Here is a 24,575-nt window from a genome sequence, read left to right as displayed (position 1 = left end):
GTAGTCAGAGTCAGAAGCTACCCCAAAAAAACAATTCTGAAATATAAAGATTTCTCAGCACGATTGAAACAGTTAAGATTATTAACGAAAGTTTTGATATCACTTTCAATGCGTTGATTAACTTCAGGAAACTCGTACGATTTTAATTGTCAATCTGATTTGTCACGGATGGGGCCCATCGTTTCGATATTCGCGACTGAATTTCGAGTTCCGCTTCGAATTCCGTAATTCGACCGCAACGTGCCGTTGCGTTTCCGTCGCTTCCGACCTCTACGGCGGCTTTTTTCCGCGCGAAGCAGCGCGTTATTAACGCACACGTATCGAACGTGGACCGTTCGACGCGAAAGTCGCCTTGGAAAAAAACCGATTGGAAGCTGGTCCCGGTGACAAAAAGGCCACAAGGAATGGAGGAAAAGGACTTTTCATCAAGGGCTCTCACAAAACATGCAATTTCATCCTGATCATCGGGTTATCGGGCTTCTGCGATTTTATTTCGTTCAAGGGGGTCGAACTGTTCAAACGATATACGTGGTATGATTAAATATGTACATCAAATTTTATTTTATCACGAGCAGGTATATATACAAATAGACGTTCGGGGGGGGGGGGGCCAACTCTACGTTCTTCACCCTCTACTTGCTTCTCTTCGTAGACCTTGGAAGCTGACTGGTGGACCTATGTGGCCAAATTATGTCTGAATGTCTGATGGAGACGACGGTTTGGTCTAGCAAGGAGAAGTAAATATGTTTAAATAAAAATACTTAAGGTGACGAGAATATAAAGTCAAGTGTAGAATGAAGTTGAAAGAATTGACTCTGTCACTGCTCTATTTTGCTACTTTTAATTAGAACAGGTCACGAACGAATTCTTTTCGAATTCGGAACATCATTTTCCAAGTTACGTTTCCTACAACACCGTGTTGATAGGATTGTTTAAAAATGATTCTCATTAATTTCTCCTCGCAACCAAACTCTTGGACCGTTCGTTCGACCAGTCCCCTTCCAAGCCAACAATTTCGCAATACCGTAGTCGTTTATTACGTAATTATGCACAATTCTTCACCTTAACGTATTAATACTGCAGAATATTGTTTATGTCAAAATGCGTCCGCCGCCTCCACCGCATTTTGAGTCTATATACTACAAGAGATATTTATCTAGTCTCACGGTAACCGAGGCGCGCATGTCGATCGTCCATTCTCGCGTCGAGCTAAACAAATTCTGGAAGAGTTCACGCTTTGTTCACCTAGTCACGGTCGACGTTCTTCTAAAAGGATTTAGAACTTTCCTGAACGAAGTTTTCAAAATGGATAAATCCCGACCAAGACAAAAATTTCGAACAGGAGTTAGAATTTTAATTACAGAATGAAATATCTCGGTAATGTAAAAAATGAATCAACCTTTTTTAAACGAATAATTAGAAAATAAACTAACGCTCCACGCTATTATTCGAGATACGCAAAATAAAAATGTGACTGTTACACATAAATCCATGTACTGGTTTCATATCTCACCAATTATCCTGATAAAATTTTGCTCATGTCTGACTTCGAAACTTTTTCCAAATTCGTCGCACTTGGACTATTTACTTTGAAGTAACAAAAGAAAGTAGCCAGGAGGAATTCAGCCACGTCTGGGTTAAAACGGGACACTTGACTCTCGTCTGCGCGCACCATCGAAAGGCAAATCAATTTCACACGAGAACGCTGGATCCGTTCCGTCGATCGTCCATCTCGTTCAATGCAATCTGGCGTCCGATAAAAACGAGTGACAAGTGTCAACCTTAAATTCTCGCGTCGCGAGACGCTGTTTGGTCGACGAGTATCTCGATCTCGCGCGCTCATGCGAGGTATATGATTATCAAACAATTACGTTAATCGTATTTCGGATACAGGACCAGTTTAACGGGGAAAACGTTCGTTTGGGCCGTCCCGGGCCAGTGATCCTTTGTACCAATTAATTTCATTGAGATGCATCGGTCGCATGCTTATTCTCCGTCTGTCGATTCGATCGGGAGATGGGCAGAATTTTTTCCCAATAACAGATGACAACTATAGTCTCTGCACAGCGATATTTTGTCGCCAAGTTCACTTGATTTTCGATACTAAAATTACCAAGGAACTATCAAGAAATTGATGATGCCGAATTTCTTTAAAATGATTCAGTTATTAGTTGAGTTTTTGTTAGAATTTTTAATGGATATTAATAAAATAGGATCGAGGATGATATTTTCCTTCAGATGTCAAAGATATAGTAGTACGTTCGACATACTAGGCATCATCGTCCTCGATAGTTCTCTGTAAAAATATTTCATTCTGTAATTCGAACTCTGATGGGTAATCTGTCGATTTTGCCCATCTCTGAATTTAATCATTCACCTCATTAAAACACGTTGTGACTCGATGATGAACCCACTCACGATTGTCTCAGGCACTCGATCGGTTAACACGTTAGCCAACGTCAAACTAAAAATGACGAATCCCACCAATCCTTAGCTTCGATGCCAAGAAATCCTGACCCAAAAGTGTACAAACTTACTCTGCCTCTCTGCGAATCCAAGACAATCAATTTCTAGCATTTATCATCACCCGATTCCAACATTTCTTCCCGCAAACTTACTATCCAACACTCGTGACTTCGAAACTCAAGAAATTATCTAATGACCACGAGCTAACGTGTTAGATCCAAGCAACGTTCACACTCGAATCGTCTCGAACGCCTCCTCGATGGCACGCAAAATAAAATCCTCGTCGTTCAAGGAAACCGTTTCTCGAAATATCTTCGCGTTAAAACTATATGCAATATATTACTTACTGAGCTGTACGGTTCAGGAAGTTAGGTGGGTCCGTGGTAGCTCTCGCGGCTGGAGCTAACCGAAACGGAACGTCTTTGGATCTTAAACTCTACTCTCGTTTCGTGACGGTACAAAAAGTCTCCGCGTCTCGACCTCTATTCTCGATTATTGCACTATTATCGTGAACTGGTACGCGGCACCAACCATCCTGGGGGACGGTATCGAACAGCTGGTCTCCAGGGAATCGAAGAAACCCACCGTCGCAGTGAACGATATAACGAATTTGATTTACCAATCAGCCAGGCAATAACCGGGCCAGGAACTGTCGTTCTCGATTACCACTGAACCGATCATTCCCGTGCGCGATAATCGTCCCTTTCTTGTCCGAGTCCTGGCGTTTCGCGTTCGATATCCGATAAAACATCCCACTGGAATAGAAACGACGCGTCCGCGTCGTTCACCCACTGGAATCGGGGACTAAAGACGACCTGTGCCGCCTGTACAGTCTTCCAGGGGATCGAAGGATCGAAGGTAGAGCAGCTTCGCTTCTCGTCACGCCCGCGGTGTGAAAATGGTAGCCTCCGTGCGATCGTACGCGGTGGGCAGCCTTCGTGGGTTGTACGTTAAACTTCAGACCATTTGCAACCCTTTGGTGATGCTTTCGACGTGCTCCTTGGCCCTCATTCTCAGAGCCTGGATGCTGGTGGTACGCGGATCGTGGCCTGGGGGACTCGAAGGCGCCGCTGGAACGTGTCCCCCGTTTCCTATGCTCGTCATCCCTGCGCTGAGGGCTCCTGTCGACAAAACAAACCAGTTTCCTTCGATTATTGCGTGCAGGGTGATCCAAACACCCTCGCACAGCGAAACCTCCGTTATTCGAAATGGTGTATTAGGTAACCCTTTGCATTCGAGAGGTAACTTTCAGATTCCACTAGGTTTGACGCAGCAAATCTACCAGCAATAATGTTTCTTTAGATTTATATTTCTTTGGAATTCAAAGCGTCAATAAAATGATAGTCGGTTGCTATATCTTCGAAGGCAATCTAAGCTTAGCATTCGTGGAAATAGAATGCTAAGAAAGCATCTCGAGTTGCTAATAGATATCAGAAAAAAAGGCCTCGAGTGCAAAAGGTTAAATGTGATAGAGGACTCTCCCAACTAAGAGAACATAGAATTTCTAGATCGCCAGGATGGTATTAGGATTCTTGATTGTGCTCATCTTCAGAAAAAATAAATTATGAAGATTTCTAGAACAACATAAAATATAGAGTTACAAATTAAGTAATTCTAGAAATCGTTACAATTAATTTCTCCTGAAGCTAGCTAATTGTTTGCTCAAGCGAGTCAACCATTATGGCACCCTGGATAAAATGGCCCATGTCTCAGCCTGGGTTCGTATAACGGAGGTTCCACTGTACACGTAAGAGCAACGGGTATCTTACTTGATATCCATCGACACTATTATCAATCCTCTCGGTCACCGATCGATCGAGGTCAGTAGAAAACTATACTGGGCGCCAAATATTTTGGCCTCTCAAGGCCACTGAGGGGTAACTCCCACTACATCGTCTAGCTACACTGCCGCTCTACCTCTTCGCTCCGCCTCATTGTCTTAAAGCCAATACGAAAGAAAGAGAGACATCAGGCTATCGAAACGAGCATCTGTAGGAGAAGAGTGAGAAAGTAAACATGAGAGTGAACGAGACAAGGCAAGTATGCTTGGCAGTTCGGTGACAAACGAAGATCGTGACGCGGTGGCGATCGCCCGTCAGCCCTTGAAGAGCCAACATACTTGGCGCCCAGTACAGGTGCCGAATCTCCGCGCGTTTAATAATTCTAAAGTTAATTCTGCGAAGTTTGCCAAGTGTCTTCGAGCTGCGCGTTCTACGCGGAAGTTCTATCCCTACGCTCATGAGGATGCGTTAAGATGAAGGTCTTACCCGGTACAGCGTTTCCAACGGCGGCGACGTTTGGTGGCGATGGCAATCGTCGGGGGGAGGTTAGATAACTGGGATATCCCGAGTGAGGTGCAGCTAGGAAACCAGGAAGGGCGCTTAGCAGGCCTGGAGGAGTGAGCCAAGGGTCTCCTGGTAACCCTAGAGCTGGACCAGCTACGCTTCTGCGATAAAAAAATAACGAATCTTGTTTAATTTGAACAGTTCATGGAAAAAGACGATTCGTAATTTGTCCAAAGGATACCTCATATTGGCAGCGTGGTGATACTCGCTGAGGCCGAGTCTCGCAGCCTCCATTTTCTCCTGCCTGCGCCATTTTGCCCGCCTGTTCTGAAACCATACCTGAAACAATAGCATCGAACATGTTATTGGAGACAGATATCATCGTAGAATGCGTACAGATGGATGTTTCAAAGTTTACATTCGTTTGTACTCGTATTTTATTCACTACGTGGAACTTGCACTTTTCTTCGATACAGTTTTCAATTCTCCGCACATAAGATTCCCCTAAAAAAGCCTCGACGAAGAATCTACCAATAGATTCCCATGCTAGTAGATGTCTCGACAGGCACTGTCGAAATTACTCCTCAAACGCTATTTGCACACCACTTTAAGTTCAATTCTAATCTCTGAACGTCGAATCGAATTTTCGTCCAGCTATACCAAGCCCCCTAAACGAAATCACGTCCAATTCTCCGGGCAGCCTCTGATAAAAGATGTCCCGAGGCAAACTAAACGAGGCGGAAGCGTCAACACAATCTGGAAATCGTGCTCGTACAAAATTGCCTTCCCCGGAGCGAGGAGAAGGCGCGAGGAAGACCGCAGGGCCAGTCAATTGAGAAATTTTTACTACGAGCAAAGAACGAGGAGGATTCCGCAAGGGCGTCGGAGAGGGAAAGACAATCCCCTAACCAAGGGTGGCTAGAAAATGGAGTTCCTTCGCAGCGTTCCCGTGCAGGGCGAGAAAAGTGGCCGTCGAACGTCTATATCCTCCTTCTCCCACCCCCGGTTTTCGAATTTTCCTCTTCTTCGGCAAACGTCGCTCGCTGCCTCTCTCTCCGCGTTTCTTCGAGCTCTCTTTCCCATTCGTTCCTTCCGACCATAGCCGTTCGTTTCTTCGATTTCTCCGTTTACCAAGCTGGCAAGCTCCGAGCGCCGAGGGTTGCGGAGAAATGTCTCTGGGCGGGGCGGTCCACCCCTGGGAGGCAGGGGCAAGAAAAGGAGGTAAGAAGGGAGCCCGTAGGGTGAGTCCGCGCGGGGACCACCCTTCGACATCAAGAGGGTAACGAGGCTGCGGGGCGAAATCGAAAGTGAGCGACATGACGGCAAGGTGGACCCGAGCAAAAGGCGAGAACGGCAGCCCGTGACAAGGAGGGATGAAAAGGACGGGTCGGCCATGTTGATTTCTTTATTGTAGCATGGCTGCTGTTGGCAGCCCGCTAAAGTCTATCGCGATAAGTATCGGCTGCTGGGTTCTCGGCTCATGAATTATTCAGCGCCGCGGAGACAAGCCGATAGGCCCTATCGAGTGTGTCCGTGACGAATGCACGCGGGAGGGAAAGGGATTGAGGGGATACGTCGATGGTAGCGTGAATGGTCAAGATTCCAACGTCCTATTTTGGACGTGGCAAAGTCGCATCGTCACGATCGTGTGGACGGGCCAACATTGTGGTCCTTTATAGTGCCCGCGGTGGCTTTTTTCGATTTTATTAGGACGCGAGGATGGATCTCGTGAAAAGTTTCTGTGGTCAGGGAATGGTTCGGTTGAGGGAGGATATTTTTTGGGTGTTTGGGAGCAAGGTTAAACTTCTATGATTTTAAGATACGACGACTTAAATGACTCAAATGACAATATTGATTAAAAAAGGCTGTGTAAAAGGGTGGGAAAATATTGTAAAATGAAAGCGATTAATTGTTTTTATAATACTTAAGGGTATGCATCACATATTAATTTGATTAGCAGAAGTATATGTGGCATGAACTTTTACGGCGGCGTAATACTTATTGTCGTGTCCTTGAAAACTCTCAGGACAGACCATCTACGTAGTCGTAAATTTCAAAGTAGTATCACTAATATTTATAACGTACGTATGCCCGCGATGAACTAGACAACGAAAACGAAAGTACCAACTTGTAAAACTTGAGGATAAAGCGTGCATTCAATCACGAAGGCAATGGGTTCGCGAAATAATAGAAACGAGGAATTCCACGCGCAGAAATTCCTATCGTTTACACAGCCATTACTCGCCCCCGATACAGGATACAACGAATAAACCAATCCGATTTCGCGAGAATCTGCAGATCCTGAAATCGGATTTCCCCGGAAGACTTCCGTCGCAACGAATATCCTCCTCGTCTCCGGCGGGCCGTGACGAAACGCGCACGCGTCACCGACCAGACTGTGCAACCCCCGACTCCTCCGCGTTCCACGCCGTCGTCGCAGCATTTCTCTCTACCTCGTTTTATTATGTAATCCACTCCATAATTTCCCGTTTAACTCCCTGAATTCCCTCGTCTCATCGTTGCCCCCCACCCCCTCCCGCCGCGGAGTCGCTCACGGTGCCGTGTCGCGTTCGAATAATAAATAACGAACAAATTGAATGTCCCGTCGTCGTCAACGAGCGAGAAACGAAAGAGAAGCGGCCCCGAAATCGTGGAAGGAACGAAGCCCGGCCGGGATAACTCCGGTGAAGACGGGGGTGGAAAGGATGATGGGGAGCGCGAGGGGGTTGGAGACGGATATCGAGGCATTCCCGGGCTCATCAGGACGATATTCCGCTCTCGAGGACGAGAAGCAATTTTCTTTCCTGGCTGCATGGATGAGGAAAGGCCATGGACAAGATGCCACGTCGAAATGATGGGAAAATAAGCGAATTTCCCTTCGTATCTCTTATATATCCACTTCTTCTCGTCTTCACGCCTTCTCCTGTTCTCCAGCACTCCTCCGCCATCCAGCGACGTCTGTCGCGTACGACGGCGTCTCTCTTCATCCGACGAGAAGACTCGCGCCGCTGGTCGCCGTGCCTTCGCGTCCCTCCCGTCACCCTCCCTCGCGGAAATATAAAGAACAGGGCTAACGCGACTTAACCATTTTAGGTACGTAAATTTATTAGAGTACTTCCACCTTCCACAGCCCATCTCGGCCCCGTGTTTCTTCCACGCTTCGGCCCTTCCCCTTTCCTCGCGCGTTTCTTCTTTACCCAGCGTCGACAACGACGCTCCACGACAACAACGTCGCGAACGTAAACTCGCTTAGACGGTTTAAATGCAAGAAAATTGGAATAAAATGGAAGTAATTCCGGGATTAAAATTGGACGTTGCGTTCTCGTCTGCGTTCGCGACGCTTCCTCGCGCATGATCGTGGATGGAAGACGAAGTAGCGGAGACTAATGGAGCGCCATTCGGTAGTTGCGATCAAAGATTCTGAGGAAGCTAGTGAACTTGCACTTTGGGTATAGGATTAGCTGTTTTATGAACAGGGGAATATAGTAGATATTCGATGGTAAATTTATTAGGAAAAATGTAATTTTTCAGGAGGGGATGATCCTGTGTTGATGGTAGAGTTACCATTCTGACGTGACCAGGGACTATATATAACTTCCAAACAAATAAACCGAGATAGTTTCTTGATTCTGAGTTGAAAGATTCTGAGGAAGGTGGTGAACTTGCACTTTGGTCATACGATTAGTTGTTTCATGAACAGGAGAATGTAATACACATTCGATGGTGAATTCATCAGGAACAATGTAATTTTTCAGGAGGGGATAACGATGTGATCAAATAACGTCTGTCGACGTGAGATACGGGGAAGTTACCATTCTGGGCCCATTCCATCTGACGTACAGTTGCAAATGTTACAGAATCTTCTATAAACATACGAAATTTTTAAATTTTACGTCGACTACTTCGACTGCAAAAAAGTCGCGAAAATAGCCTTCGAAACAGGAGAACGAAAAAGTAGATTGCTCCCTCGATGCAAGGGTGAGGAATTTCGAACGATTGTCCAGCGTTGCGCAACACACGGGTAACACGGGTTGGTGCCGAAACGTTGGCGCCGAAAACGCGTTCACGCCAAGCCCCGTTACTTTCGACAGAAAACCACTTCGCCGTTGGCGCTTGGCCAGTCGGACCTGGAAAATCTCTGGCTCGGCGTAGAAACGGAGTGGGAAACAGAGTGGTCGTTTACAGGGAAATATCGACGTTAACGTCGTTCCCGGCGGCTGCGTAACAGCCTTTAGGTCGGATCGCCTCCGCTTGGTGACACATGGTGACGAGGACTCCGTTCGACGAGCTCGGGCCATCGTATCGCGGGCGAAAATCAGTTTTCCATTTCGAGGGGGGGGCGCCCTTGGGTCGCCATTTCTTTTATCGTCCCGTCGTCGTCTTCTCCCCGCTCGAGCGCATCGTTCCGGGACGATGATCGCTTTATCCTCATCGGCGACCAGCCTCCCGTCGAATTCGGATTAGCGCCGGTAAAAAGGTATTCGAGCCGCTCACGCCACGTCGAGCACATTGTCGTTCGCGGCGGTATTAACAGATTTCGTCTATTGTTCGCCGACGGCGGTGGCCTACGCCTCTTTGAAAGAGTTGCGAACCAGCCGAGGTGTCACCACGCGTCTCACGCTTCCGCGATCTTGCTTTTTCCGTTTGGTGATCCACTTGCTCCTCGATCGAGAGGAAGTAGTAACGGAGCTGGAAGCCTTACGGCTTGACAAATTTGCGAACGCTGTTTGAGCGTTGTAGATGGCGGAGTGGTTGCTAATTGACAATACGCGATCGCGTGTATTCAACAACTTGATAATACTTCTAAATACTTTATTCGAATTTTGTGTCCGTGATTTATTTCGTAATTGCACGAGGCCGTCCGTCACCTTGTTAATGATGTAAATCCCGGCTCGTCACGAGTCACACATGTCGATACAAAAACAAACGGTTCGACTCAACGCTTCTGATCGCCTCTGCCACATATTGTCAAAGTCGCGACACTGATTTCGAATAAGGGCCTGAACAGCGGTTGTGATAAACAGGGGTTCGGTAAGTAGATGTTTATTGGAACTTTTGCTTCAGTTGTAGGGTGAGCTGTATGGTAGGAGCTTTTGTATGAGAAGTATTTACAGCGTCGAGGGCTTGGGAAAGGTTCTTGTGATGGGAGAACTCTAGTTTCGACTCTTTTCTCACTTAACATCTTCATAGTGTGTAGGAATCTTTACGAAAAATAAGGCACGGAGATTCGAACCCACGATCCTCGGATCCACAGTCGATCGCTTACCTATACAACCAATCTCGCACTCTATGTTTCGTGTTCTCCTTTGACTCTATTTTCTTACGTATGGGAGGCGCAGATGCTACATAATATCTTCTTCAGTTTCGTATGCTGGATGTCCAGTCTCTTTGTATCTTATACGTCATATTTCCTGATACCTACACTAAGTCACAAGGATCCCACTTATTCGTACACAATGCCTCCTACCTGGGAGCCTCCATCCCCAATTCCACAATTTTCTGTTAAACACGAAGCAAAATAGAGCCCAGCAAACATGCCCACACACGTTCGAACGCACAGAATTTCGTAACCGGTTTTTCCGCATCCTTGGATCCAGTTGTACTCGCCAGAGAGTAACAGGGTCGATAGTTATTTCTCTATCGAGTGTATTACAAGTTTATCAAAGCGCTATCGCTGTCGTGACACGAAAGGGGCGATGAGAGGGGCGGGACACGTTTCGAATATAAGCCTAGATTCCTACCATGGCACCGTGACCGTGGTATGCATAGAGAAGGGAGATGTTTGGAGAGGGTTGGAGTCTATTATTCACCGTGCTTTTTATGCCCCCCTCCGCCAAACCCCTCTGGCAACCCTCCTGCTACCCTAGCCCATACTATTTCCCCTACCCCCGTCGACCCTGTCAAACTGTCGTGCAAATTCAATCCCCATACAGTCGTTCTCATTTCGATTCGGTTTCGAAGCGTGCCGAAAGAGCCAGGCGTCTATCCCATCCGCAGTGCGGATACGTTCCGACGATAATTGACGATGCGGCGTGACTCGTGCAGCGTTCGAGTTAAATCAATTCTACACGGGCCGGGAGGGAAGGGGTGGTCGGTTGGTTTCCAGTTAAACGAGCTGGTTTGCTGATGATCGGTCGACTTTAGCTTCGATTTTGGCTTCCGGCGGATTATATCGCCGCGTTTGTAATATTTACGACGAGTTTATCGGAGTTTTATATTTGTCTAAAGAGTGTATCAAGTATTTATATATTCCAATTTTAGAGAAATGTTGAAGTTCAGCGGACTTGGTTCGATGTCAGTATTCGCTGGTTTTAAGCGAGACCAGAAGATCTTTTGACCTAGGCGAAATAATAGTACAATTACTTTTTAAGTCGATATTTTTAGGGAACTTATTGTACTTGACGACCAACAGGATGTGTGTATTATTCAGGTTCGAACGTGGCATAGGAAGTGATAACTTTCTATAAGAACAATGACGATTGATTTTCCTTATTAGGAAATTTGTGTATGTTTACGGGTTTTGTGATTTCTAGATTTACAGAGACAGACTGAGCATCACTGGCGAGCTCCTCCAATAAAGCCACCCCTGTCGTTGCGTGTAATCACCCTTAAACACTCCAACGCCCCGGTCTAACCCCGACGTACTGCGATACAATACTAATGTGCTACAAATAACATCCCAAACACGAGGCGATTTCACTTTTACAATCAGACTAAACGGCTCCGTGTACGCCGAGGACGGATACGCCACGGATCGTTCTTTCGTCGTCGAGAGGATCCTCGTGCACCCGTTGTCGAACAATGACTCCTGTTGGGTCGTTCTTTTCAAGGTGGATCGCGTTGTTCCCTGTCGGAAAGTCACCCGGCGACTTACGACTCAAACTGTGTCTTAATTTTGATCAATGAAACATGCGACAACAGGGAATAAAATTTCGCGCATAAATAAAATAATAAACGTATTTATTATAAATTAAGAATGCTTGTAATAATTCATTTTTAAAGTCCTCCTATTGTTTTCACCTTATCTTTACTTGTGTACAACTCTAACAAAAATATACCCCACAACGAGTCGTTAAAAATTCCAATAGCGAGCAGAGATATCGCTATGAAGCTCTTCAAGGTATAAATTGATTTTTCAGAATATTTATATTATCCGCGTCGCTCGTATTTATCGAGTCAGCTCGGAGAATAAATATACGAACATCCTGGTTATTTGATTAACGAGGAATTATTCAAAGTATCAAGCGTCCGTCGACAGATATTAATCCGCTGGTAAAGAGCCGCTTAATCGGTGCACTTAAAATTAGTTGCGATGGCCTAGTTTTCGCTTCTTCTATCGTGCTTGGTGTCGCGTCATCTGTCCCTTTTGCACGGGCTCGGACGAAGTACCACGCATAAATGTTATTAATAATACGCTCGACGCAGCCTTCCAAATGACAAAGGATTATTAAATCGCGGGTAATCTATGGAGAGACAGATGGAAAGTGAAGGCAACCTCTCATAATTCTAAAAAACGAAACCGCCGCGCTGCAACCGGGAATAATATATTGGCAATTACGCGCAGCGAGGGTCGATTCCTTCTTTTCCTTTCTCTTTTCTCCTTCTCTTTCCCTCTCGTTCAGAAGGATTACGGACGATCGACTTTCTCAATGATCGGAGAAACACGGAAGTGTCAAGAACACGAATCGTGCCCTGAAATTCGATCTTTCTTATTAAGACCCTGTCGACGTCGAAGGAAAGAGGGGTTTAAATCGAACGAAAGACGCTGGGGCTCGCCGTTACCAAGCGAAAATAATTCAGTAAAAATTCTGAAGACGCCTCGGGCTTCCACGCTAAAGAATCTTGTTATTTAATTAATCTTTCCAACCATTTTAATATCTAAGCTGGATTATTCAGGATTTATCTACTCGTATGACGATCAAGTAATTATTTCTCAAAACATTCTGCCATTTTAATATGAAAGATATCTTTTTGATACAACGATTTCATTATAAAAACAAATAAACATTTCCTAAAAGCTTACGATAAGTATCAAATGTAGAAATAAAAATAATTTCAATGAAACGAGAGAATTCTCTGCGTCGCTTAACATAGTTAAACTTCATCCCCTATCCACAGAGTTTAATCAAAGTGAAATCCAGCCAATCGCGGTGAAATCAAAGCTTCCGATTCTTTTATCCGCGGCCGGAGTCGACGTTGTCATTAGCTCTAGCCTGGTTTTGAAAAAAACTCGGTCACAATGGCTGGAAACAACAGGGACACGTAACCCGTCCTCGCTTCCGCCATAATCGCGAGGGTGTTTCGCGTGAATAAGGCACGCAGAAATTCGGCAAATTAGCCTTATGGCCTTCGTATTTTGACACCGCGCGTTCATTGTCCCACGGACGGACTCCCTTTTTCGTCGCCAGCCGCGGAATCGGTTTCGACTGAATGCACCCTTTGTCCGCGGAGCTATTTACCCCAGCAATATGCTAGCAACCCCGCTCGAGACCTCCGCTCTCTCTTTCTCTTTGCAGACGTCGAATCTTCGACTCCGAAGTTCGGACACAGGTCGACTCGTGGCCATTATGGAGAACCAACGAGAACGAAGAAACAATCGATAAGCGTTTAACTCGAGCAACCCGGTCGCATTTGGTTTTTCTATTTCAGGGCCAGGGTTTTATTGTTTGCCGTGTCCACTTCGAAGCGTCCAATTATGCCCGGCGAATGGGGAAAAATACGAGTAACCGAAATATATCCTCTACGGATGGAGATGATACTAGAAGAATTCCGTTTAATTAACTTGGGCAACTCGTCGCTCGTTACACGCGGATGTATGATTATTGCCCGATGGAAATAACCTGACTGGTGTGTTCGTGGTCTGAAATAGCCGCGAGTATCGACCGAATAGAACAGAGGTTTATAGTGGTCTACATTTTCTAACCCCCTCTCCTTGAAAAGAATAGTACATATAAAGTAATAGTTTTGATACATTTTCCTTAGTATGTGCATCATATTTTCAGAAGATCCAAAGTTCCAAACACTTAACCCGTTGCACTCGTGAGGTGACTCTCGGTCACCACTAGGTTTCACGCAGTAAATCGACCAACAATAAATGTTTGTTTAGGTTTAATTTCTTTGAAACTCGATGTGTCGATAAAATGATTGTCGGCGAGGTAAACGTGATCGGTTAAACTTAGCATTCGTGGCAATAGAAAGCATCTCGAGTCGCTGCTAGATATCAGAAGAAAAGTCCTCGAGTACAAAGAGTTAACATTAAACTTATCAACGTTTATTTGTAGCTATTTCTACTATGATGGAACACATTATTAGTTTTAAAGACGCTTGTTTCAATTAAATGCAACAATCTTCCTTTCTCCAATGCTCCAATCTTTCTTTTCTTTGAAAATAATAGTATACGTAAAACAATAGTTCTGATACATTTTACGTAGTACGTGTGCCACATTTCGAAATGATCCAAAGTTCCTAACACTTAACATGAACCCAGTAAAACGCATACTATACACCCGATCGTTTCAAGTTTGACCGAGATGACCCTGTATGTTCCAAAGGGCAATCTTAATTTCCCGTCAGGGCTATCGCAATAATTAAAAGCGGAGAGCATCGAAAAAGCTGGAAAAACCGCGAGAGAGGCAAGATAAAGGAAAGCGTGGCGAGCGGGTTCTAACGTGGCTGCACGTGAAAATCCGTCGCCGATGTAATAACTCTAATAACTCGTAATAAAGCCCGGGTGGAGTCATATTAGCGTCAGGAGCACGCGTGGGCGCACAAAGGGCGGCCGCCCTCGACAAACACTGTGACTTTTGATGATTATTAACTTCACGGGGCCAGCCACGTCGACCAGGAGATGGGTAGCGGAGAGGAAAAGGTGAAGGGGAGAGGATCCATAGGCCGTACACAGTAATCTGTTGCCCCGGAGGCTTTCTGGTCCTGCCTTCCACCCCTCTGGCTCCTTCCTGTGCGACTCCTATACCCCCGTGTGCCCACCCCTTCCCTACTACCGCCTGGGAACCAAATTAATAGTTAGTTCTGCTGGATATATCTCGAATTCGGTGTATTCCCCCGCGAGTGACCCTGGCTTCCCTTTCCTTCCTCCTTGTCTCCGGGCTGCGTTTGACATCGGTTACTCGTTAAAGGGCCGCGCGATATCTCGATCAAACGAACCTCTTGCGGCGCTCGAATGGGATTAATTGAACGGGATCTCAGAATTGTTAATTTACGGCGTACTTTGTCCATGACCGGTTTGACGGACCACGGTCGGACTAATATTTCGGTAGGGGGTGACGTCGCTCGCTGTTGCGAACCTCGGCTTCATCCGGCGCGATTCGTTCTTTGGGATCGTGTTTCATAAAGTGGGACACTGGTGGACGCTCTAGGGACTCCTCGATCTGTGAGACCGCTGTCTGGGAATGAATTGTTCGGTGTGGCAGTTTGTGTTGTCTAATTCGTAGGAAAATAACGTTGCTTGGACTTGGAAATGTTTGAAATGGTTACCTTTGGATTTATGGAAACCTCACTGATACTCTTATGTTCATAGAAGAATTCATTTGTTTATCATCACTATTGGACTGAAGAATTTGTACGAGTTCCATTGCTGTTTTTAACCCTAATCAAACAATAAATTGAGTTCTGAATGCTATAATACATACACGTACATAAAATTCCTTTATCTAGAAGAACTCGGTCTGCATTCAACGTGCTATAAAGCTGTCTACACTTTGTCGTCTACTACTTCAACAAGAATTTACTGATTTTCGAAAAATACAACACGAGGCGACAGTTTGCATCTATAGGGACTGGAGTTTTACGAGTTCCATTGCTGTTTTTAACCTTCGTCCAACCTCAAATTGAGTTCTAAATTATATGAACGTGCTATGAAGCTGTCTACTCTTTGTCTAAACTTTGTCGTCTACGGCTTCAACAAAAATTTACCAATCCCTTCAAATACAATACGAAACGTCAATTTGCGTCCCTCACCGGAACGTTTCCCTCGTTTCGGAGGAAACTGGAGCAGATTTCTTATCTTCCGGGGTCGGAACGCTTCCCCCTGGATCGCTGGGCGGCGATCCGTCAACAGTTTAGTGTTACTAATCCTCGGCGCGATTTCCAGTTTGCATTCATCGCGCTAGATCGTAGAGGGCTCGAGCCGCGCGCTCGTCGGTACCTGCGATCCATCGTTAGGGGAACAGAGTAGAAATCTCAAACTCCTGAAACGGATATATTTTCACGAAGTGACATTCATCCACGTCGGAGAGAGTGGCTCGGTCCTGCCTTTGTAAGGGATCCCCTCACGGTTGCATTTTGCATCTATGCGCCGCCCGAACCGTCGAGCGCATGCAGCGGCAAGAAATTCGATCTTAAAACCACTCCGAGAAGAAAAAAGAAAAAGAGACGAGCCAATGAAGGCGCGGAAAGGGGAAGAAGGGACGAGGGGTGGGGAGAGGGCGGGCAGCAACCAGTGGAATTGAATACGTTTGTACCTGAGCCCGACAATGGGCCTCGTAATTCGATTACAAGGACCGCCAGCTAATTGTTAATTGCTGGCCTCAGGACCATATGCCGACAAAGGTTTCATAACATTATATGGAATATTAAAACGAGCAGGCACATGCGTGGATTTTCTATGGGTGTGCCCTACATGAAGGTCCTTTCGTCGGTCTCCTAACGCGGTCAGGGCAACCACGGTCTTCGGGACGTTCCGGTGCCGATTCGTGGGAAAAGCTTCTTATATGACGACTATGACTCCAGGACGACGTTTTCTTCGATCGATCGGACTTAGAAATATCTGGACACCCCGTGAATAACGAGTATTTCGTACTGGATGGAATTTAGCGATATTTTTAATAGGTTCAACCAAGTGAAATTGCAATTTTCGTAGGTTAATGTAGAGATGGTCTATTTTGAGAATATTTTGTTAATGTATGCAATTTATTTCATAAATGGGAACGTTTTGTTACTTACGAAGCGGCTGCAAGTGACGAACAAGTTAATGGGCCGATAGAGAATGGTTGGATAACGGTGGCAGGGGTTGCCAATTCTGCTGGGTGCAACTTTGTAATGAAAAATGCAATATTAATTAAGATACTCATCCGAAACTTCATCGAATAGTCTTGCTACTAACAGAGTTCTTGTTATAGCTGCACTGGATACAATGTTGCATTGAGGACATTCTTAGAGGCAAAGTCTCATTTTCGATCTTCTATGTTTAATACAACAGGGGCAAATATAACTCATAAGATTTAACTACTCTGTCCCAAAAATAAATATTCTCTATCCACCATAGTTCGCTTGCGAGGTAAACTCTAATTTTTAATATTTCATTAACAGAACTGTGCCAAATACAACTCAATAGACTTAACTTCTCTGTCCCAAAATAAATAGTTTCTATCCACCATAGTTCTCCTTCTAGGTCCACATACCACTAGCCTCGCCATGTAACGCGAAAACGAGTCCTTCCTTCGTCCTCGACAGCGACTTCGTTGCGATTAATTGCCCTTATAATTACGCGGGTAATTTAAGGCGGTGAACGGCTCGAGTGCGCGACCAGTCTTTTTTCAGCCGCTCTCGTGGCTCATCCCGCCCCAAGCATCGAGACGCGTGTTCGTACCCTTGGTGTTTAACGGCTAATCTGCCAAATGAAGTGTTTTTGTGTTTGAGCACAACACTTCGTCTCAATAGAGGAGCAAAACCGCCCTCGGGAAAAGGGTTGCTCCGACATGATTGATGCCCGAGGGGGCAGAGTAAGGGTCTTCGCCAACCCCTTTTTAGCCGAGCGCTAAACGGAGCGCTTAATTGAGCCACAGACCTCAGAACCTCGGACAGCTAATCTCCTGGACGTATTTACGGAAAACGATGGACCGTCTTTTTCTTGTTTCTGGACTTCTTTGCTTGTCGGGGATTTCTGCTTTCGCGGCCAGCGCGACAACCGTTTCAGACGGTTAATGGTTGCCCCGAAGCCTCGAGTACGCGACTTACCTTGCGAACAACCCCGACCAGCCTCTTGTTGCAGTAATTGGTGCTCCATCAATGTCTTTGGCCAGCAGAAGTTTACGTTGAACGTCGGGAAAGAAATTACGAGGCGACTGCTGAGTCTGTTATTCTTGAACCGTGTTAAATTCACGTGGCGGCAATTTTTCGCGGGGATAAGACCTCTTTTGTGTGTTGGGGTTGTAGGAATAACTTATCGAGGGAGTAAGTATGACTTAATACGAACTGATTGGGAAAATGAAATGTCTTTAGGGACATGCCAGTGTGTTAGGGATTCGTGGACATTTCAAAGATACAACGAAGTAAATATCTAATGGAAATTTGAATGATTCGTGGCCTGCTGATAGTACATGAATTTATGCATACATTTAGAGCCACTATCAGAGATTCCTACATTTTTCGAGTTGTTTACGACTTGATGGTGGAACTGAAGCCAGACATAGATCGATAAGCTTGCTGCAGTTAGGAGACTGGTGGTCCTTTTGCAGTATGTCACGATTGACTTGCTGCACGGCTGAGAAGGAATCACGAGTCACTCTAAATGTTTGTTACAGTATAGATAAACGTATTCAGAGTCTATCGATAAATTAAGGCCTAAACATTCTTGACGTTAGCACTATTTTCTCCCAAAGACTTGATTCAATTTTTTATAGATTATTTTCATTTCTCTTTCGCTTGGTATCATCCCCCGAAGTTTCCTCGGTCTCCTCTCGAATCGAACCCGTCCTCACGGTTGCGAACTGTCGGCTTGTGTCTGTGTGCGCGCGCGCGCGGGAACGAAAGGACGAACACTGGCCCGTAATGGAGTTTCCAAATATTCGGGGAGCCCTCGCTCAATTTCGAACAATTTGCATTTAGGGTGAAGTGCAATTAATAGAAGCGGGGTGTTGTCCCGCGCCATTCCACGCCTATTAACACTATATTCCGCGGGAGTTTAGCATATCGAGGGGGCAATATTGAGTTACGCGACAGTAATTATAATACTCGTTAGACGGCACTGCAAGAGTTTACCCACTTCGCATGCTCTCGCGACCCCGCAGGATCGAAGGACGTGTTCCTGCGCCGACTTGAGGGTCTTGACAGTCTGTTACCGAGAAACGATCTCCTTATCCTCACCCCTTTTCTCTCGAAACATGTTTTAAATGCGAAAAAAGGCGCCGTTAATGAACCCAGAAGGTGTTAACGAATTAAGCGCGATTATAATTTCTGCTGGCAAGGAGACTCGAAGGAGACAAAAGGCCACCCGATTAATTAGCTTCTGATAAATGCGTGCCGAAAGAAAAGTTTTCAGCCCCCTTTGAAGAATTTTACTCGCGAGGGAACGCTCTGAAGTTTGGTGGAACTTTGCATAATGGTGGAAGGTTGCTGCTGCTTCTCGATTTTCGAATATCCACCACCCCATCACGAAGCCAGATTTAACAGGATCAATTCTACACTAAATTCACTCAATACTTCATTATAAAATAAAGTTAATGTATACTGATATTATCTTCATTTTGGCTCTATCGAGTCCGTTCGAGTCGGTCTGACTTATTTCGTCTCTCACCACTTCCACTCGTCCCAGGGCTGACTACGCACAAGGCTTTATCTCTAACGCGATACAAGATCTTCGGGCAATCTTTCTTGGCAAAAAATATACTTACCCTCTCTTTCTATGCCATCAAACTTCTGCACACTTTTTGTTTAATAAAAACGCAACCTATGGCGCGAACTTATGAGACGACCTACTATATAGAAAATTGGTTAGTTCTGAATAGATGTACATAGCAAGGGCCACGAATAACAAAATTATAAATTTTTGATAGCGTAATTTGACCCTGCTCCATTTGTTCATCCCTCACCACCGACGCTCAATCGTCTCGTGGCTGACTGAACTCCAGTCTCCCGACATATTTTCTTCTAGGACTAGAGGCCTGTCCTATCCGATTCGTCGCGTTATATATATATATATTTTTTTTTGCCCTATCCTTCCTTCTTGACGCCCTTCGTCGCGCAGCAGGTGTCCCGCTCCCACGATCTTCGCTATTTCCCGCCGCCCCATTTTCTCCTCGCTGGAGCAGGGCTCTCGCGCCTAGCGCGAGGCCATTATCTTATTTTCCGCCTGGAAACATCGCACCCACAAGAAAAACGATCTGACGCGTGGAAGGAGGCTCGGAGAGAAAGGCCATTGGCTGCTCACGCGGAAGATCAGAGGTGCTTGCGCGTAATAACATTTGTATCCGCGAACGTCTTCCACAACGGGGGGATATCGAGCTCGAACGGCTCTTTATCCTGCTCCTGGTCCCTCGGAATTAGATGTATTTGGATCGCTTCGACCATTATTAACGTCGCTGAGCCGACCTCTGAGGGATGATCGTGGGACTCCGATGATGGGGCGTGAAAAGAATGATAGAGATAGTTAGGATTCCTTTGAGGTGAGATTGTCGATGGTTCTCGGTATCGCTGTGGGAAGTATGGTGGAAACTCTGCGGATACGATGGAGAGAGAGAGAGAGAGAGCTATTAAGGGAATCTTTGGGCCTTTCCTGACAGAACGTAAACAAAAACACTTACGCATGTACAGCTTGATGCATCTTTGTTATCAAAATTTTGATAGAGCATTTTATCCGTAAAAACCACAAATTTTCTCGCAAGTCTGCGTAGCATTCTCGCTTTGATCGAGCGACAAAACGCCACGAACTTTTTCGAATACCTATTATTATCACGAAAACTATTCATAAGTAGTTAGCTTGTGTAGAGCAATTATTACATCGTGTAACACTCGTGCTTTCTTCTTTGGTGGTACCATCGGTGGTACACGTGGCATGGAACTTGTTAAGGGAATTTTTTGCAGGATGTAAACAAAGAAACTTATATGTGACCAGAGTCATGTGAAGAGTAGTAAGGACATACCATTAGTCGCCCTCAACCTGGTGCGGAAATTCTCACTGCGTGCCTTTCGCTAAACTGCTTTACGAGGCCACGTACGGGTATTAATATTGCGAGCTTATGGTTCTCGGTCCGCTGACCACGAGGGGCACGGATAGGCTGGGGTGCAAGGGCCCAGTCGTATACGTTGCTATCGAAATGATAAATAATTCACCCCCCGAGGCTCGTAAAAAAAGAAAACAAGGTTACCAAATCCATACTTATCGTAGTAACCTTGTCATTTGAACAATTTAACACTTCGCTATGAAAAATTATATATCAATATATGCATCAACATATTTATGCAAACATACACTTGGAGACATCAAACCGACCATTTTATTAAAAAAAAATGTCTCAGATAGACATAGAGGGTATGAATATTTAAGGACTGTCTGTACAGCCACGATTAATCTACTTAAGCGTCTTTCATTACAATTAGTGTCACCTACTAAATAGGGTTATTTAAAGTAATATATTTATTGTGAATCGGGTCACGTTGAATTAAATATTATAATTCCTTCTAGAAAAAACTTTAGGGCAGAGGAAATTAACCAAATATCTATATTTTATATTTTCAAACATCAATTACCTCCAAAGAAATTCAAGAGGACTCCACGAAGCACTCGATTAGGCTATCCTGTGCAAGCCATGGGTAGGGTTCCAGAAGGAAAATAATTTTGAAAAACAGGCACCATTCGCCCGAGGGCGCATGATTCGTTTCGCGGTTAATTTCTGCGCGTTTTTTCGCATTGCGTGCGCAATTGCGTGGGAGTCGTCGCGCGGAGAAATTCGCGGCAGTAGCCATGGTTACGGGCGTTGATAGGCGAGGGGGCTTGGCGGAGGCGGCGTGCGTGACTAATTTGACACCCCGTAGATATAGGTGCGCCTGAACCCAGACAGTCACCTGCGATTCGTGCCGGCCTCGTGTCGGCGCTAACGATCACGATTTCGTCCCCCTGCCCTCCCCTGGGTCGCCCCCCTCCTAATAAAACTGAATTAAACGGTCCGATAAGCGTCGCTACCGCGGAAGAAGCAGTCGCCTGACCGATTTCCATGGTTTCGATGGCGATTTCGCGCTGGGTACATTATTGCCTCGATTATCGATATAATTTGTTCGTGAGCAGCCATCACCACCGATGGCCACAGGAAATTTCAAAGGATTGGAATGGTCTTTTTAATATTCAGAAATGATATTTAATTCACGAGGGGGGAACATCTATCTCTTGGTTTTGGAGCTCTTCAGTTGCGCTACTGATCTCCGCTGTAGTTTCTTCTGCTTGAGAGATCAAAACTCATTGTACCTCGTTCACGATTGGCACTTTGAGCGCTTGAGTTAACTGAGTTTGTGCTCGAGTTGGCGCTTGGGAACGCCAGTTATCGACACGCAGTATTCTATTACCATTCCAGCTGGCGATTTTTAGAAACTGTATCGATCACTGGAGCATTTAATTTAATTATTAAAGAGTACTCTTTGTCTGCAAAGATTTGAAGTAAAAGTCTGAGTGGTCATCTTCCTAAAATTTTATTTTTGAGAGGATTCACTTCCTGACGTTCACTATTACTCGCTAACATTAACCGTGCTATATTAGCTGCACTGTAATTGTTCGCAATTTATATTATGTAAAAAAGGCGAGCGCAGTGTTAGAGAGATCAAAAGCTGCAAGAAGCAATGTTGTAATTATTATTGCAAACAGCGATTGATACATCAAGGGGTGGTTTCGTAGAACGTCGTTAACAGAGTTTGCGAGCAAGAAAATAGTTGTAGAACGACGCGTGTCTCTTTGGCTTTGAACGGGGTTTCCATGCCGACGTGACGGTAAATAACGTCAAGCAGCACTAAGAAACTTCGTTGCCCCTTTATTTTGTCCGTTCTAACTTTGTTTACAAAATGATTTTCATGGTAACAAATTAGCGGAACCCTTTTTCAGGTTCACGAGAAATATTACGGTGATTTTTTAATAATTTACATTTTGATGCCGTCAAATTGACTAAACAAACCAAACTGAATCTAAACGAACGTATCGATATACTGCTGGAAATTTATTTTAAAATAGAATAATGGCATATAGATTATTAATTTATCCAGAGGATACATTTGACGAGGAGATAGCTGGAATTTATACACAATTACCGTATCGTTTTCAATAGAGTAAATTAAATTTCCTTTATCAAAGCTTTTAGTTAAATATAGCTACGATTTAATAAATCATGAATGAATTGTTTTCTTGCTTTGAAAACTAACCATTCTCATGCCTTGAACAGAATAACAATTCAATTATATAAATCACCTATCACAAAAGTAAAATACAAATCTCTCTCGTATAAATGTTCAATTATAATGAATTAATAGTTTCCAATGCGTGATATATGTTGGGAAATCGAAACTACCTCCAACCGTATTCGAAAAGTATTTTTTCGCTCGTAGGAAACGGCCTCGGCGCGATTCGGATTTTCTTTGTAAATGGAACGAAAACAGGGAAGATCGCTTTTAAATTGCGCTCTCAAAAGCTTTCAGAAACGATTGTAGGTTCGATATTAGTTTCGTATCCCCCCCCCCCCCACTGATCAAACCCGATGAATGTATTTCCCGTCGTAGGCGAGCGATTTGAAATTCCTCGGTGGTGTGCGAGCATCGAAAAAAATTGTAATCGAATTGGAGTATTTTTCCAATTGGCAATCGTCGAGCGCGGAACGATTGGGCGCGCGGACGTTTCTCTCTCTCTCCATCCTTCTCTCTCTCTTTCGATTCCAAATTAGTTGGCCTACCGCGAAAAATCAATCTGCCCGCTTTTTTCCGCCCACCTCGTCGTACCTTCCACCGTTGTCGATTCCATTCGCGGTGGTCAGAGGGAAAATACAGTTCCACCACCCCTTCCGAGCGAAATGTCATCGACTACCTCGCCGCGATTCTCGTGTCCCTTCTTCTTACATAACGGAATCCCGCGAATATCGATCCACGGATTCAACTGCTTGATCACTTCCTTGATTTTTATTCTTTTTTTTATTCTGAAATATTTAAAGGTTGGGTGACACAACAGTGGGAGCCTCTTGGCGATAGTTTGTCCTGCAGCGAAAATCAAATGTTTTTCCAGCTTCGATAAAAATAGCACTAGTACTTCATTTTACAAAAATCCAAGACACGAGTACGATCATACAAACTACTCAAGAAGATCGACAACCGCGATAGTAAATTAAACATTCTAGCAACTTCATTGATCCTTGTACACGCATCGTAACATTCATCGATGTTTTTGAATATTCATAAGCTACTCCCAAGAAAAATACAATTTTTACTCAAGCCCTACCTACCAAACACCAAAGAATCCTTAACCAACGCGATGAAAGCGTCCCCAACTCCTTTCTCCTAAACTCCACCAAGCCATCGGGTCAGGCGTTTTAGCAGTAACAGTGCTGAGTAACAATAACAAGCTTAATAAGCAATTCGACGTTTTGATATCGGCCGAGGCGCGTCGAGCGCATCCAATAAAATCTCCGCACTCTGGACGATAATTATCGCGAGAAAACAGCGTTAATCCCCACAATCAATCTGGCGTATATGCGGCAGGGGATGCATGAAAATCTGGAAAACGCGTTTTCCCGGTCGCAATCGGGCTACGGTGACCGCCGACCGGGGCCCCTACCACTGAAACAAGCCGGTTTGTCCAATAAAAGCTCCGCTTTCCCTTCGTGATCACCCTCCCCCTCCTCTCGCCGCCCCCTTCCGCCGTTCCGCAAAACCATCTCGTCGAGCGGCCTAATAAATCCGACAGATAGGATTGGCGTGCGCTATCAATTAAAAATGATGAAACCGAACGTGCGTCCACCTCTCCGTTTCGCAACGCCGAGTGTTTCGTCCTCCTTTCTCGCTAACCTCTCCCTCCATCTCTCTCTCTCTCTCTCTCTCTCTCTCTCTCTCTCTCTCTCTCTC

General features: G+C 45.1%; 1 protein-coding gene across 1 annotated transcript in view; it reads right to left on the bottom strand.

Annotated features, from left to right (window-relative positions):
• Positions 1 to 548: 548 nt before the first annotated feature.
• LOC128890605 (retinal homeobox protein Rx1-like) overlaps positions 549 to 24,575 on the bottom strand; it is a 48,933-nt gene continuing 24,906 nt past the window's right edge. The window contains exons 3-5 of the mRNA XM_054149259.1: positions 4,993 to 5,090; positions 4,734 to 4,912; positions 549 to 3,587 (exon numbers count right to left, since the gene is read on the bottom strand). Of these exons, the coding sequence (XP_054005234.1) occupies positions 3,424 to 3,587; positions 4,734 to 4,912; positions 4,993 to 5,090 (441 nt within the window). The 3' untranslated portion in view covers positions 549 to 3,423. The remainder of the gene's footprint in view (positions 3,588 to 4,733; positions 4,913 to 4,992; positions 5,091 to 24,575) is intronic.

The sequence above is a fragment of the Hylaeus anthracinus genome, unplaced genomic scaffold (genome assembly GCF_026225885.1).
Source record: "Hylaeus anthracinus isolate JK02 unplaced genomic scaffold, UHH_iyHylAnth1.0_haploid 12001, whole genome shotgun sequence".
NCBI lineage: Eukaryota > Metazoa > Arthropoda > Insecta > Hymenoptera > Colletidae > Hylaeus > Hylaeus anthracinus.
This window is presented reverse-complemented; position numbering and strand designations above follow the sequence as displayed.